We start from the raw sequence: 18049 nt of genomic DNA on the forward strand, positions 1-18049 counted from the left end.
GGCAGAAATAAGCTGGAAGCCTTTAACTCTTTCCTCGCCAGCATTTTTAAAAAAAAGTTGCCTGCCACCGCCAGCGATTTTGATTATTTTCACTTAAATTTTATGTATATTTATATTTATATAAATATAGTATATTTTGCTGTATGATTATTTGAATATGCAATACACCAAAATACAGATCAAAGTCTCTACTTTTTTTATCAATACTTGAACATAGGTAGGTTTCATAAAAATGCATAATTTCGAGCAAAAGGCAGAGAAAATTTCTGGCTAATATTCAGTACAAATATCAAAGTATAAATCCGGTAAATCGCTTCCATCAGTACCTCCAAAGCTTGCACAGACATATTCCGCTTCCTGGATCAACATTTTACTCCATAGCATTATGTGTTTTTTTCATTTATATGCAGTCTATTGCCAATGATCGCATTTTATTTTTAATATCCATCTGTTTACATAAGAGATCGCTCGTTTCTCTCTCCGGTTCACGTGTGTTTTTGTTCGGGAGGTTTTGTACTCGTTCAGAAGAGGTGTAATAGCGCCCCCAAATGTATAACAGTGAAAACACAAGACATAAAAACTCGTCAATGGCAGGGAAGCGTTGTCTTCTAAATGAGATAACTCGTCAATGGAGGGGAAAGAGTTAAAGAGTCTATTTTGTTGACAATAAGCACTTATTGCACTATCAAATGCACATTATAAGTGACACAAACTCTCACGTTTATTGTAAACCCAGCCATTCTGAGACACTGAAAACACCAGATCATGAACTGCTCACGTCTAAAACAACACAGTGCCACGTTTCACTCTGAAACATCTAGTACATATATCTAATCAAATTGAAGCCATTGAAATTTGTTCTTAAACTTGTGCAAAATATAAAATAAAGTTGCTAGCAAACTGGATGGAAACTTGATTTTTTGACTTAAAATCTTGTTTTCAAGCCTAGCAGCTAATGCTGTGGACAGGTGACCCACCTGGTGCTGTCCACCCCAGGTTTGGTGTATCCTTCCACACAGCCCTCCCATACACTGTTGGCCATGGCGTTCCCGATGGCCGTCATCACCATGCTGAGCTCCACAGGCCAGTCGTCCAGGTCCAGAGACCGTACGCGGGACAGATGGGTGCCCAGGTTCCTGTGCATCCCGGAGCACTCGATACAGATCAGAGCGCCAAGGTTCAGACTGGCCCAGTCCGGATCTGAGAGACAGTTACATTTCAGTTTCCCATACCAATATTACATTTTATGCAATTCAAACTCTGATATGCTTGATTGTGTGTGGTCAATCATTATGCCATAAATCACAAGTATTCCAAGTGTAAAAATGTGGAAGAAACTATCCAACAAAAAAATAAAAAGAATTGTCTGAAAATGTTAAAATTAATTTCTATATATTAAAAAAAAATTATTTGTATTATTTTAAAGGTCCCATTTTTTGCGCTTTTTTTGAAGCTTTGATTGTGTTTACAGTGTGCAATATAACATGTGTTCATGTTTCGCGTGTAAAAAAAACACAGTATTTTTCACACAATTCACCTATCTGTATACCGCTGTTTTCACTGTCATAAAAACGGGCTGATGACTTCCTTGTTCTATAAAGGCCCTCCTTCAGAAATAAGTGACGAGTTCTGATTGGGCCAGCGGTTCCTGTGTTGTGATTCGACAGCAGCTGAGCGCAGGCGGCCCTCCTGATAACACGATTGGACTAGTTTTGAGAATCAAATGGGCAGGAGCATGTGCTGGAGATGTACTTATAATCACAGGAGCGTTTTTACTGACGAGATGCGCATGAAAATCGCATTCGTTTTTTTGCACAGCCCTAACATCTAGTTAACAAAGCTAAACAGCGTTGCCCTTTGTGTAATAAGTTACAGAAACTGTTAAATGCACCAACTTAAATAATAAAATACACTTACCGGTTGTGGTCCATAAACAACGCCTTCTCCAGACAAAGAGGGAACTGCTCCATCTTTCAAGAATAATCTTTGTGCGAATCCGGCATTAAACTGATTGAGATTGAGGAAGCTGTCCTCAGCAAAATGTGCTGCACATAGTTTTACATGTGGATTATAATTAGTCAAAAAACTGTTTTGGTGACGTCATTACTGCAGGAACTAGAGGGATGTAGTCCAAACGGGTCGTTCGTTGTAGGCGAATTCTGTTAAATAAAATATCTCGCTTGGCATTGAACTTTGAGCTTTAGAATTTTACAGATATTATTTATACTCTAACAACAACATTACACACCAACTAAAGTTTAAACCTTGGGATCACAAAGAACGGGACCTTTAAAGTGTGTGAATATACCCCAAAAAGTGTCTGAAAACTTTTTTTTATTAATTTTACATTTTGTTATTTTTAATTATGTTTTATTATTTTAATGTGAGTGAAACTACGCAACAAAACATAGAACAATTATTATTATTTTTATATTATTTCTATTATAAGTGGGTGAAACTACCCAGCAAAAATAGAAAAAAATTCTTAAAAGTTATTTATTTTAAATAAAACGATCAAAGTTAACATTATTATTTTTAATTATTGTATTTGTATTATTTTAATGTGGGTGAAACTACCCAACAAAAAATAAAAACCTTTTTTTATTAAATTATTTAAATGATTTGAAAATTGTATTTTACATTATTTTTTATTATTATTGTATTAAAGTACTTTATCACATTATATCTCATGACACTACAAAGCAAAGCAAAGGAAAAGACAAACATATGATGGAATGTCTATTAAAAGGAATCAAGCTTCATGTCCAGAAATGTTTTACTCACTGGGAGCGTCACAGTCTGCACAGAAGCTGTTTCCCCTCATGTTCCTGATGGACTGGATGGTCACTGCATCACTCTGGCTTCCTAATCGAGACTATGTGGCATAATAATTCAGATATCACAATTTGAAAAGAGCAGAAGGGTACATATAAGGCATATTAATCTATTTCCACAGTATCTAAATAAACATAATATCATCTTACCTTGTTCTTGCTGCTCTCACAGCACTGTAGGCTGGCAAATATCTGGCTCTCAATGGCCTGAACCCAGAGTTCTCTCTCCTCATACGTGGACGCCACAAAGTGCCACATCTGACCCGTCAGGGACACAATGATGAACTCAAATGACTCCTCTTGCTCTGAAACACACCAAACGGGAGATGAGTTTGGACACAGAGTGATTGTTCAAATCGTTAAAGAGCATGCCTGATATACTGACAGATGAAAAAATGAATGAAATTGCAGATTAAAGAAACAAAAACATACATTTACAAGTTCGAGATCATCTTCACTAAAGGCTGAAAATACAAACATTTAAATGGCCAGTATCCAAGGTGCATTATGGGTATCTGCGATTAGTGTCAGTTTCTGTTGTTCATCAGCATCGTAAAATCCAAGTGATTAGAAAGGTAAATACATCCATTAGAGTACTTATCTCATTACCAGTGAAGACTCATTATTATTGCAGCTGCCTAAATAGAATATAATGTGGGTTAATCATTCTGGTCACAGTAATTTCCACATCGCAAAAACACATGCGAGGTACTGCAACGTTTCTACTGAGCTCAAATGAGGGGCGAGAGGTGAAAAACACACCATCATTTCTGCAATTTGCTCAATTTTCATTTCAAAACCACGATTGCTTTGACATGTACGTGAAAACTGTAAATGATCATTAGCACATTACTGAGGTCTCACGTTTAGGAAAATGATCATGAATTATCAAGGTCATGTGCCAACCCAAGGTTTTCATTTTATATTTCTTTTACATTTTTTGGAAAATATACATATATTTAATAGGGGTTGGTAAGGATACAATACAATACAATACTATACTATACTGTAATGTAATGTAATACAATACAATATAATAATGATCATTAGCACATTAATAAGGTCCATTTTGTCAATATTTATTTAACAGGAAAATAAAATATGATATATTATAATAACATAACATATAATGTAACGTAATGATGATCATTAGCACATTAATAAGGTCAATTCTTTTCAATATTTAAAATAAAATAAAATAATCATTAGCACACTATTTAGGTCAAATTTAATTATATAATATTATCAAAAAAATAATATAATACAATACAATACAATACAATACAATACAATATAATATAATATAATATAATATAATATAATATAATATAATATAATATAATATAATATAATATAGATCATTAGCACATTAATAAGGTCCATTTTTCAAATATTTATTTAACAGGAAAATAAAATAAAATAAAATATGATATAATAACAACATATAATGTAATGTAATGATGATCATTAGCACATTAATAAGGTCAATTTTTTTCAATATTTAAAATAAAATAAAATAATAATTAGCACACTATTAAGGTCAAATTGTGAAATAATATATAAAAATTTAATAAAAAAAGAATATGAATCTAAACCTTTCACTATTATAAACTATATTATATGAACTCATTTATATCCATATTATTCTTATTATATTATTATTTAATGCATTTAATGCCTACTTTTTGGATTTTACAAATGAAAGCTACTTTTCACATTTATTTGGAACTTAATGGATATAAAACCAAAAGATAAGCTTATTCATAACAAATGAAGATGAATTGGTACATTGTAGAAACAAAACTTTCAAGTCTGCCATCTCTAAATAAAAACTACACGCATGATTTTAAAATCAGATGTAATGTTAAGCATGATTTATTATCTTGAATGTAAAGCATATAGATCTGTATCTCCAATAATCTGCATATGATGTCCCGAACACATGCATACCATTGTCAAAGACTCCCATTCCCTTCAGCAGAGCACATGGCCTCGAGCGAACGGCGACAATCCAATTAGTTTGACACCCTCCTCAATTATCCGATTTATTCACGGGACTTGACTCCAGGTCAGAGATCAATACAGAGCCGGCAGCTTTGTGTCTAAATCAAGGACTAAAGGGTGAAGGTCTGTCGCCCCAGTTGATCTCTCTCCTTTGTTTACATTTCATGCTTCTTTTTGCTGGAAATCAACCACAAATGTAAGACGGGATGCACAATACACATGGATAAATGTGTTGCACAAAGATCTCTGGAACTACTTTAGTAGTATTTTCCTGAATGTGGTCAAAATAAGGGAACATATTTCATTTTTAGCACAAATTAAAGCACAAATAAATATTTACTTCTGATTTTAGTACAAACATCTTTCTTGAATGCATATATTTTGTATTTTAGTATCACAGAAGGGAATATATATATATATATATATATATATATATATATATATATATATTCCCTTCTGTGATACTTATGGGGGGCCAAACAGGAAATAATTCTATGTAAATCCCGAATATATAGTTATAACTCTGAATATATAAATGTAAATCCCGAATATATAGTTATAACTCTGAATATATAAATGTAATCCTGAATATATAGTTATAACTCTGAATATATAAATGTAATCCTGAATATATAGTTAAAACTCTGAATATATAAATGTAAAACCTGAATATATAGTTATAACCTTGAATATATAAATGTAAATCTGAATATATAAATGTAACCCTGAATATATAAATGTAAATCCCGAATATATAGTTATAACTCTGAATATATAAATGTAATCCTGAATATATAGTTAAAACTCTGAATATATAAATGTAAAACCTGAATACATAGTTATAACCTTGAATATATAAATGTAAATCCTGAATATATAGTTATAACTCTGAATATATAAATGTAAATCCCGAATATATAGTTATAACTCTGAATATATAAATGTACATCTGAATATATAAATGTAAATCCCGAATATATAGTTATAACTCTGAATATATAAATGTAAATCCTGAATATATAGTTATAACTCTGAATATATAAATGTAAATCCCGAATATATAGTTATAACTCTGAATATATAAATGTACATCCCGAATATATAGTTATAACTCTGAATATATAAATGTAAATCCCGAATATATAGTTATAACTCTGAATATATAAATGTAAATCCCGAATATATAGTTATAACTCTGAATATATAAATGTACATCTGAATATATAAATTTAAATCCCGAAAATATAGTTATAACTCTGAATATATAAATGTAAATCCCGAATATATAGTTATAACTCTGAATATATAAATGTAAATCCCGAATATATAGTTATAACTCTGAATATATAAATGTAAATCCCGAATATATAGTTATAACTCTGAATATATAAATGTAATCCTGAATATATAGTTATAACTCTGAATATATAAATGTAATCCTGAATATATAGTTAAAACTCTGAATATATAAATGTAAAACCTGAATATATAGTTATAACCTTGAATATATAAATGTAAATCTGAATATATAAATGTAACCCTGAATATATAAATGTAAATCCCGAATATATAGTTATAACTCTGAATATATAAATGTAATCCTGAATATATAGTTAAAACTCTGAATATATAAATGTAAAACCTGAATACATAGTTATAACCTTGAATATATAAATGTAAATCCTGAATATATAGTTATAACTCTGAATATATAAATGTAAATCCCGAATATATAGTTATAACTCTGAATATATAAATGTACATCTGAATATATAAATGTAAATCCCGAATATATAGTTATAACTCTGAATATATAAATGTAAATCCTGAATATATAGTTATAACTCTGAATATATAAATGTAAATCCCGAATATATAGTTATAACTCTGAATATATAAATGTAAATCCCGAATATATAGTTATAACTCTGAATATATAAATGTAAATCCCGAATATATAGTTATAACTCTGAATATATAAATGTACATCTGAATATATAAATTTAAATCCCGAAAATATAGTTATAACTCTGAATATATAAATGTAAATCCCGAATATATAGTTATAACTCAGCATGTGAGCTCCGCTCAATATTCCGCTCTATGCCAATGCGCTCCACTCAATTGCTCACGGCCCAAGCGGTCAAATCCCGCTCCGACATGAAATCTCAGTGTAACGTAGGCTACTGTATAGCCTTTGTTCATTATTTTTAAGGCATTGTTGGGGGGCATTTTCCATTTTGCATAGGTGGCCTCAGCACATTGTTTGTGAGATAATAGGCCATTCTTTAAACTTTATTAGTTTCAGAAAGATTCTCGCGGATACAGAGAAAGTGGAAACAAAGGCAGATCTTTATTTTACAAAAGCACAAGGTTTTGGGGTTATTGTGAAGGTATACAAATAAAAGTAGACCCTTTGTAGTTGTCTTACACACTAATCTGTAAAATTGACGGAGTTTCTTCCACTGTCATTAAAGAAAAATCCATGAACGCGCTGGCGCGTTCGTTGTACAGGGTTAGAGAAAAGCTTATTTAGTTTCATATTTATGTTTAAATAATATGCTGGGCTGCATTTCCCCTGAAAACCTTCTTTACGCTATCATTCTTAAGTTATAACTCAGGCTTTAATTGGTGTTTCCCAAAACGTTAAGAATACCTTCTGTAAGTCATTAGTTCGTATGGTTGGTCTGGAGCACTAGCTATACCTTATGACAGTTCATTACGATAGTGGCCACCACTGTTTCTTTACATCTCAGTCTATACGAATATAATTCTGCTAATTGAAGTGTTTTCATGCAAAGAACATTGTCATTACACTGATGCGATTTTATGTTGTTATTAATGATATTATCCAAAGTTGTATTGGCAAACCTTTAGGCAGTATAGCTATTAGGAGTATGTTTAACCTCTTAAATTCTGAGACCATTTTGAGGGATTTCTGTCTGGATTTGGCCTACCCAAATTGAAAAGCTTCCCATACCCAAAATACACAATTTTGGTGTAATTTTAAAGGAAACCCTTTGAAGTTTCATAAACCACTTTTAAAAGTGATAAACATGCAAGCAGGGCCGGCGCGCGGCGTGCCTATAGGCGAACTAGGCAGCCGTCTAGGGCGGCAATTAAGAATACACCATTTAATTTTAAACATTTAATTAATTTTTTCACTCCATTATTGTTATAACTCTGAATATATAGTAATGAATATAAAGTAGGCTATATATAGTTATATAAATGTAATCCTGAATATATATATATACGTATAACCAAATATATAAATGTAAATCCCGAATATATAGTTATATCTCTGAATATATAAATGTAAATCCTGAATATATAAATGTAAATCCCGAATATATAGTTATATCTCTGAATATATAAATGTAAATCCTGAATATATAGTTATATCTCTGAATATATAAATGTAATTCCTGAATATATAGTTATATCTCTGAATATATAAATGTAAATCCTGAATATAAATGTAAATCCTGAATATATATTTATAACTCTGAATATATAAATGTAAATCCTGAATATATAGTTATATCTCTGAATATATAAATGTAAATCTGAATATATAAATGTAAATCCCGAATATATATTTATAACTCTGAATATATAAATGTAAATCCTGAATATATAGTTATATCTCTGAATATATAAATGTAATCCTGAATATATAGTTATAACCCTGAATATATAAATGTTAATCCCGAATATATAGTTATAACTCTGAATATATAAATGTAAATCTGAATATATAAATGTAATCCTGAATATATAGTTATAACTCTGATTATATAAATGTAAATCTGAATATATAGCCATAATTGTTATTATATAGATATAAATAGTGAATATATAAATGTAACCCCGTGAATATATAACAATCCGTGAGCCTACACATAATTTAGGCCTATTGCTGGCCATACACTGAAAGCCAAAGGGTCCCTCACAGTTTTATCAAAATGGCAGACTTTTATCAGTATTTTTTAGAATTAGACAGCTTCCTTTACCGTTTTTCACATGAACAACAAAATCTCTGCATTCTCGAAAGCACCTCAAGACATCTTGAAGACCATGTCAATATCATTATGGCTTTTATGATAGCTCTAAATGATTTTCCAGTGGCACATGGAAATGTGCTACATCTCCTATCAAGTCTTTGTGCATTACTCAATGACATGGTAAATTCTGTTTTCGACCGGCTATCTCAGATCGAGACTACACAGGAAGCCCATCACAACATAATGTCAGCTGAAGTAGTACGAACAAGCTATCCAGGAAGACCAAGGTAATGCATTCTATTATTGAGTATGAATATTTTGCCAGGCGAGAAAGAGTAGCGTTGCGTCTCGCCGCAACAGCTTCCCTTACGAAAATGGCCCATGTTTTTTTTTTTTTTTTAACTTTTTTTTTACTTTTTTTTTTTTTTGTAAATCCATGGTTAATTTGTGGTAACCGTGTTTTAAATACAATAACCATGCTCTTTTGGTTTTACTTGTTGTCAAACCATGGTCAAGTTTCGTAAGGGATGAGGCTTATGGCAATATACAGAGGCTCAGGATATTAATTAAGCCTATTGATATCAACAATTCAGTTCTTGATATAAAGGATTTCATTTCCACTTTTAACTATGTTAAATCTTAATATCAGCATTTCACTATTTAAAGTGCTTTGTTTTAAAATGACAGAATTACATTTCCACTATAGCCTGTAAAAACTATATTTCTTGATATCTGTAATTGTATTTTCACTTGTGAAATGTCACCATAGGCTGAAATCCCAATTTCACATATCAGAAATACAATTACTTGTAAAAATCATAATCTTTGATATCATGAATTACTTTGTTACAAAAGCAAATATCTATTCTTGATATCAACAATTACATTGCTACTATAACAATGTTAATTTTTGATGTCAATAATTTGATTGTCACTAATGACAATGTTAGTTTCTGATATCACGAATGAACATTTTTACTAGTAGCAATTCAATTGTTGATATCAAGAAATGACATTTCAACAATTTAATTATTGATATCAGGAATTTGCATTTTTACTACAATGTAATCATTGATATAAAAATTATGATATTTATTTAGATTATAAAAATGTTCTTCACACAAAGAAAAATAATGGTTCTTTAAATAAATTGTTCATTGAACGGTTCTTTGGAGAACAAAAATTGGTTCTTCTATGGCATCACTATACAAAACCCCTCTTTTGGAACTTATTTTTAATAATGTATCATGTATACGTATTTACATATAGCATTGTCTTCATTTACTAGGTACCATATTTCAAGGAGTCAGTTGGAAAATTTGCGAGATCTTGGTTTCAGTTGGACCATTCAGTTGGACGGGGTTACATTTATATATTCACTATTTATATCTATATAATAACAATTATAACTATATATTCAGATTTACATTTATATAATCAGAGTTATAACTATATATTCAAGATTACATTTATATATTCAGAATTACATTTATATATTCAGAGTTATAACTATATATTCGGGATTTACATTTATATATTCAGGGTTTTAACTATATATTCGGGATTTACATTTATATATTCAGGGTTTTAACTATATATTCAGGATTACATTTATATATTCAGAGATATAACTATATATTCAGGATTTACATTTATATATTCAGAGTTATAAATATATATTCAGGATTTACATTTATATATTCAGATTTACATTTATATATTCAGAGATATAACTATATATTCAGGATTTACATTTATATATTCAGAGTTATAAATATATATTCAGGATTTACATTTATATTCAGGATTTACATTTATATATTCAGAGATATAACTATATATTCAGGATTTACATTTATATATTCAGAGATATAACTATATATTCGGGATTTACATTTATATATTCAGGATTTACATTTAGATATTCAGAGATATAACTATATATTCAGGATTTACATTTATATATTCAGAGATATAACTATATATTCGAGAATTACATTTATATATTTGGTTATACGTATATATATATATATATTCAGGATTACATTTATATAACCATTTATAGCCTACTTTATATTCATTACTATATATTCAGAGTTATAACAATAATGGAGTGATAACTTGATGATGGAAGTGCAATAATTCAAAGAATGTCCCCAAAAAAAATGTTTTTTTTTTTTAATTAAATGGTGTATTCTTAATTGCCGCCCTAGACGGCTGCCTAGTTCGCCTATAGGCACGCCGCGCGCCGGCCCTGCTTGCATGTTTATCACTTTTAAAAGTGGTTTATGAAACTTCAAAAGGGTTTCCTTTAAAATTACACCGAAATTGTGTATTTTGGGTATGGGAAGCTTTTCAATTTGGGTAGGCCAAATCCAGACAGAAATCCCTCAAAATGGTCTCAGAATTTAAGAGGTTAAACATACTCCTAATAGCTATACTGCCTAAAGGTTTGCCAATACAAATTTGGATAATATCATTAATAACAACATAAAATCGCATCAGTGTAATGACAATGTTCTTTGCATGAAAACACTTCAATTAGCAGAATTATATTCGTATAGACTGAGATGTAAAGAAACAGTGGTGGCCACTATCGTAATGAACTGTCATAAGGTATAGCTAGTGCTCCAGACCAACCATACGAACTAATGACTTACAGAAGGTATTCTTAACATTTCGGGAAACACCAATTAATGTTAAGGTAAAGCCTGAGTTATAACTTAAGAATGATAGTGTAAAGAAGTTTTTCAGGGGAAATGCAGCCCAGCATATTATTTAAACATAAATATGAAACTAAATAAGCTTTTCTCTAACCCTGTACAACGAACGCGCCAGCGCGTTCATGGATTTTTCTTTAATGACAGTGGAAGAAACTCCGTCAATTTTACAGATTAGTGTGTAAGACAACTACAAAGGGTCTACTTTTATTTGTATACCTTCACAATAACCCCAAAACCTTGTGCTTTTGTAAAATAAAGATCTGCCTTTGTTTCAACTGTCTCTGTATCCGCGAGAATCTTTCTGAAACTAATAAAGTTTAAAGAATGGCCTATTATCTCACAAACAATGTGCTGAGGCCACCTATGCAAAATGGAAAATGCCCCCCAACAATGCCTTAAAAATAATGAACAAAGGCTATACAGTAGCCTACTTTACACTGAGATTTCATGTTGGAGCGGGATTTGACCGCTTGGGCCGTGAGCAATTGAGTGGAGCGCATTGGCATAGAGCGGAATATTGAGCGGAGCTCAAATGCTGAGTTATAACTATACATTCAGGATTTAGTGAAAGTGAAGTGACATTCAGCCAAGTATGGTGACCCATACTCAGAATTTGTGCTCTGCATTAAACCCATCCGAAATGCACACACACAGAGCAGTGAACACACACACACACTGTGAGCACACACCTGGAGCAGTGGGCAGCCATTTATGCTGCGGCGCCCGGGGAGCAGTTGGGGGTTTGATGCCTTGCTCAAGGGCACCTAAGTCGTGGTATTGAAGGATTTACATTTATATATTCAGAGTTATAACTATATATTCGGGATTTACATTTATATATTCAGAGTTATAACTATATATTCAGGATTTACATTTATATATTCAGAGTTATAACTATATATTCGGGATTTACATTTATATATTCAGAGTTATAACTATATATTCAGGATTTACATTTATATATTCAGAGTTATAACTATATATTCGGGATTTACATTTATATATTCAGATGTACATTTATATATTCAGAGTTATAACTATATATTCGGGATTTACATTTATATATTCAGTTATAACTATATATTCAGGATTTACATTTATATATTCAAGGTTATAACTATATATTCAGGTTTTACATTTATATATTCAGAGTTTTAACTATATATTCAGGATTACATTTATATATTCAGAGTTATAACTATATATTCGGGATTTACATTTATATATTCAGATTTACATTTATATATTCAGGATTTACAACTATATATTCAGAGTTTTAACTATATATTCAGATTTACATAGAATTATTTCCTGTTTGGCCCCCCATAGATACTAAAATACAATATATATATATATATATATATATACATACACATTTCTAATGTCAGCAGCTTGAATACTTAATTTTGTGCATTAGTTGTCAAACAGCATACAAAATAACTGTGTGCGTGTATATATATATATATATATATATATATATATATATACATACATACATACACACACACACACACACACACACACAGGATTTATTTACACATTACAGTTTTTCACCAAAAGCAATTAAAAGTACAAAAGACATTAACTCTTTGTGAAACTAGACAAATATTACCTAAACTAGACAAAAGTTTGAACACTTGACTGAATTTATAGTATCATCTTAAAATGTAATCCTTGTGATATTATTTTGGTAAAAATGTAAATACATAAATAAATAATAATAAAATAAAAATATTAAATAAAATTTTTTTTTTTTTTACATACTTTAAAAATTGTACATTTGGAGGAAAAACATGTCAACAAATGTGTCAAAACTTTTAAAAGAATCCCAGGATGCACTGCAGCTGGTTGAGTGAATGTCCAGAGTAATCAGAATCTAGACAAAGAAGCAGCTCAAATAAAAGAGAGTTTTTTAAATACGAGTTTTAATTAGATTAACATTTGTTGGTTGTTCCCATACGTTCATAAGCATTATTTCTTAGTACTGATGAATTTATCTTATTCTAAAACAAGAAAAATGTCCCAAATATATGAGTGCAGTGAAGGTCTGAGAAATAAAAGTGAAAATGCATTTTAAAGCATTTTATCTAAAACAAATTACTCAAAGACTCTGAGTTCTGTTGATATAAAATGTACAATAACACCAGCTCCCAATCAGCCACTGGTGCTCAGAAATGAGCAGTAATGAGACGGAGCAGAGCAGGTTCTGCCCGAATACATCCAGTTAAAATCCAATCTGAGGGAATGGAGGCAAAGAGGGCAGAAACAACTTACCTTAATTAATACGCTACAATAAAAGAAAGATAACAACATCTAAAAGCAGTCTTTCTCTCCTCCTCTCCTCCTGGCAATTACGATCTTTCATTCCTGTGTCTATTAATACCGCAGAAACATTCAGACACACAAATTATTACAGCATACATGCTAATGTTCAAAAAAGTAAGATTTTTTAAATGTTTTTGAACGCTCGGATCTTCACCCCAAAGGCTTGATTTATTTGATTAAAAATACAGTCAAAACACTAATATTTTGTAATATGGCTATAATTTAATAGCGGTTTTCTATTTAAATGTATTTTCAAATGTAAGTTATTCCTGTGATCAAAAAGCTGTATTTTCAGCATCATTGCTCCAGTCTTCAGCATCGCATGATCCTTCAGAAATATTTCTAATATGCTGATTTGCTGCTAAAGAAACATTTCTTATTATTATCAGTGTTGAAAACAGTTGTGCTGCTTAATATTTTTGAGGAAACCATGAAAAATGTCTTCAGGATTCTTTAATGAACAGAAAGTTCAAAAGAACAGCATTTATTTGAAATAGAAACCTTTTTTTAATAGAAACCTTTATTTAAATATTTAACATTTAAATACATTAAAATGCAATATATATAAGACATAATAATATTAATAATGAAATTAGATCATTAAAATGTGATAATGTATTTAAAATGTAATAAGTTGCCAGAAATAACAATAATTATTAGATTAGATGAATATATTTCATATTTAAATACATTCAAATGTAATAATAATTGTAAATTTAATTATATTTAAATATTAGCTTTAAATATTATTTAAATAATGTAATAATTTAATTTAAATGTAATAGTAGTAATAGCTGTTTAATGAATAGAAAGTTTAAAAGAATAGCATTTATTTGAAAAAGAAACCTTTTAAAAACAGTAGTCGTTTCTTTAAAAAAAAAAAGACAAGGGTGGGACTTGATTGCATCCATCAGGAATATCTTTTTTTTTTTTTTTAAATATATAATATGTACTGAAAAATCTTGCACCAGTAACCTTTATTGAAACACTTGATAAAGTCGATTTGGTCTTTAAGGTGAGATCTACTTCAGAAACATGAATAAACAAAAAATCTAAGCAAATTAGCACAGAGAGTGAGAGCAAAGGAGAGGCAAAGGAACTGCCAACATTTGCTCAAGTGCATCCCATCTAATGGAAGCAGATGCTTCTAGTCCAAACACCCTCTGGGTCACATGCCTGCTCCAGGACCACATCTGGACCTGCCAGTGTGACCCGATTGCTATTCTGTCAGAGCACGCGGCCACGCGACCACAGATCCATCAAATCAGCCGCAAGGGGTTTAAGTCAAGGTGTGTGTGTTGCTTTACAAACTCCAATAGGTGACAATCTTGAACCCAACACATGAGTTCTAGTACACTAAACAGGTCTGGGCCTATAGAGATGCTAGCTGATGTCTAAGAATTAACAGGCAGCTGGGAGGAACCAGACCTGCCTGTGCCATCTGTAAATGTCAGTGGCGGCGTTTGCTCATTTTACACATCATTAAAGGCAATATTCCTAACCTGTATTAGAGCAATCAGCACGCGCCCATTACTGACACGGGCCTGGGGGGATACGGGCCAAACACAGAGGAGACATCAGACACACACCCACACACACACTCACGACACTTCAAACTATGAACTGAAGCTGAATGCAGACATAAACACTCCCCAACAATGATCTGATGTTCATGAATTTACAAATATATCCATGCAGTCGCATTTAGCTTCTTTAAAAGGTCTTACAGAGACACAGGGCTTCCAGGAACCAACAGCACTGGTCCAAAAACACACAATGCTTCATTTGCTGCTGTAAGTGTATTTATCAGCCTGAAGGATCAAAACAAGCAATGCCACCTGGACATCATATCAGTATAAATACTATATATTTATAGATTTCTAAGTAAAAAAAAAAGAGAAAAAGATAGGACTAAATACTTTGTTTTTAGGGCAAAGGTGAATCAAGAGTCTGATTAGACCTTCATTTGTTATTATCAGAGATCGTTCAATATTGCTTTTTTATATACTGATTATTTATATGTTCAGATGTCTGATAATGGATATGCAGAGCCAATATAAATAGTTTGAAATTGTTTATTGTTTTATTTTCTGCCACAATAATAACTATATGTTCCTTAGACTCCCCCAAAAATAATAATACCATAATTAAAATAAATTGACGAAATATTTAACATTTAAATACATTAATACATATATAAGACTAATAATAATAATGAGATTAGATCATTAAAATGTAAAAATGTATTTAAAATGTAATAGATTGCCAGAAATAATAATAATTATTAGATTAGATGAATATATTTAATATTTAAATACATTAAAATGTAATAATAATTATATATATATATATATATATATATATATATATATATATATATATATATATATATATATATATATATATATATATATATATATTAGCTTTAAATATTTAATTTTAAATATAAATAATTTTATAATTTTATTTAAATGTAATAGTAGTAATTTCTATACATTTAAAAATACAATTATCATCATAACCACCACTAGTAATAATATCTATCATTATATTTAAAAGTAATTGTTTAATTTATACATTTTACTATATTTAAATGTTAAGCTAATGCTTATTATTAAAAAAGTTGAGTAATTATCCAAATGTACATAATTTGTAATCCACATTTTTAAAACTACGCTATAACACATTGAGTTCAGTCTAATTTAATATTACATTTGATTTTCTTTGCTATTTAAGAAGAAAAGCAAGTGTGTAATGAGTGTGCAGCTTTATCTAAACAACACATAAAAGATAAATAGATTTGTAGAAACTGAAAGTTTCCCAAAGAAGCCCAGATTAATCAAGCAGATCTCTTTCCTGTACAGAAGTGGAGATAAAGGTACAGTCGCAAAAGAAAGGCATTAAAGCTCCTGTCAGTCCCTGGATCATCTTTTAAACACATCTGAGATCATAACACCGCCACACATTCAGCAGGAATGAAGGAGATGCTCCACTGAAGCGGTTCAGATGGAGACACTCTGCATGTACAGGAAATAAAGACCTGTTTTCTGTTGGATTCAACTCAATCTAAGGGTCTAAACAGTTTAAATGGTCAAGGCCTGCTTGAATCAAAAGGACCGATTCAAAAGACTGAACTGATTAGCTCAAATGAATCAGCAATGCACACTTTTCCCTCTAACAATTCATTTAGTTGTCCAAGCAGGTCTTAATTGTGGGTGGTCACGTAAAACTACCATCTGGCCGAGACCATTTGTGTATTAGCGCTGTAAAAATCTTCCAGACACTTCCCAGAGACGTTCACTCATGAAGCAAAGCACGACAAAGTTGCCTCACCTTCTTCAAGAGCGACGGCACATTTGATTTATGATGCTTCACAACAGCTAAAATTCGATTTCTGCCAGCATTCTGCGCTTTTGATTGCCCCGTAAATGAGATAAACTGATAGCAATTTATTCAAGGATCCAAGCGGCCCCTCCACCCCTCCCATCTCTCCCACTCCTCTGCCTTCAGCAGATACAACTTGCTCCATGTGACTGATTCTCATACTTAAACAATATGTCTGTATTCTGCATGCACTCACCAGAACAGACAAGCACACACTAATAGAACCTTTCAGACTGTGCAAAACCGACGTTCATGATGGAAACTGTGTCCGCACACACATTCAGCCGCTGCTACTCTGCCAGATGACCAAGCCAAGCTTAAGTAAATCTGAGGTTAGACCTCTTACTCTTGAGGAGCTGTCTGTGTAATGAGACAGAACGAGTGCTAAGAACGTCTTTAACTCATGCTGCAATGGGAAAGGACCACGTTTGCGATCCCTTGAGCTTGTAATGTCATCCATACGCATTTTAAAACGAATAAAACAGTCACAATTATGGCGCTGGATCATTTGAGGCGATTTCAACTCATGTAAAAACACAATTAAACTAAAATAAAAGTTGACAGAATCGGTCTTTAGACCACATACAGACATGTATTTATCATTTAATGCTCGATTATGGTCTTTTTGGGACTTCAAAGATGGATTTCACTGGCTCTAGATGGATTTATAAACTGGTTAAAAATATATATATATATTTTAGGAAGTGTCTGTCTCTACATCATTGATGGACAGCGTCCATCTACTTGATGGATTGGCCTATTGGCAACAAAA

The 18049-nt window shown here is 31.1% G+C and overlaps 1 protein-coding gene across 4 annotated transcripts in view; it reads right to left on the reverse strand.

Annotated features, from left to right (window-relative positions):
* agap3 (ArfGAP with GTPase domain, ankyrin repeat and PH domain 3) overlaps window positions 1-18049 on the reverse strand; it is a 179448-nt gene that overhangs the window by 21955 nt on the left and 139444 nt on the right. For all 4 annotated transcript variants that reach the window (XR_009426741.1, XM_059535218.1, XM_059535219.1 and 1 more), the window contains exons 14-16: window positions 2985-3139; window positions 2785-2875; window positions 978-1200 (exon numbers count right to left, since the gene is read on the reverse strand). Coding sequence is in view for 3 of the 4 variants with exons in the window: in XM_059535218.1 (XP_059391201.1) it covers window positions 978-1200; window positions 2785-2875; window positions 2985-3139 (469 nt within the window). In the remaining variant the exon portion in view is untranslated. The remainder of the gene's footprint in view (window positions 1-977; window positions 1201-2784; window positions 2876-2984; window positions 3140-18049) is intronic.

The sequence above is a fragment of the Carassius carassius genome, chromosome 42 (genome assembly GCF_963082965.1).
Source record: "Carassius carassius chromosome 42, fCarCar2.1, whole genome shotgun sequence".
NCBI classification, from domain to species: Eukaryota; Metazoa; Chordata; class Actinopteri; order Cypriniformes; family Cyprinidae; genus Carassius; species Carassius carassius.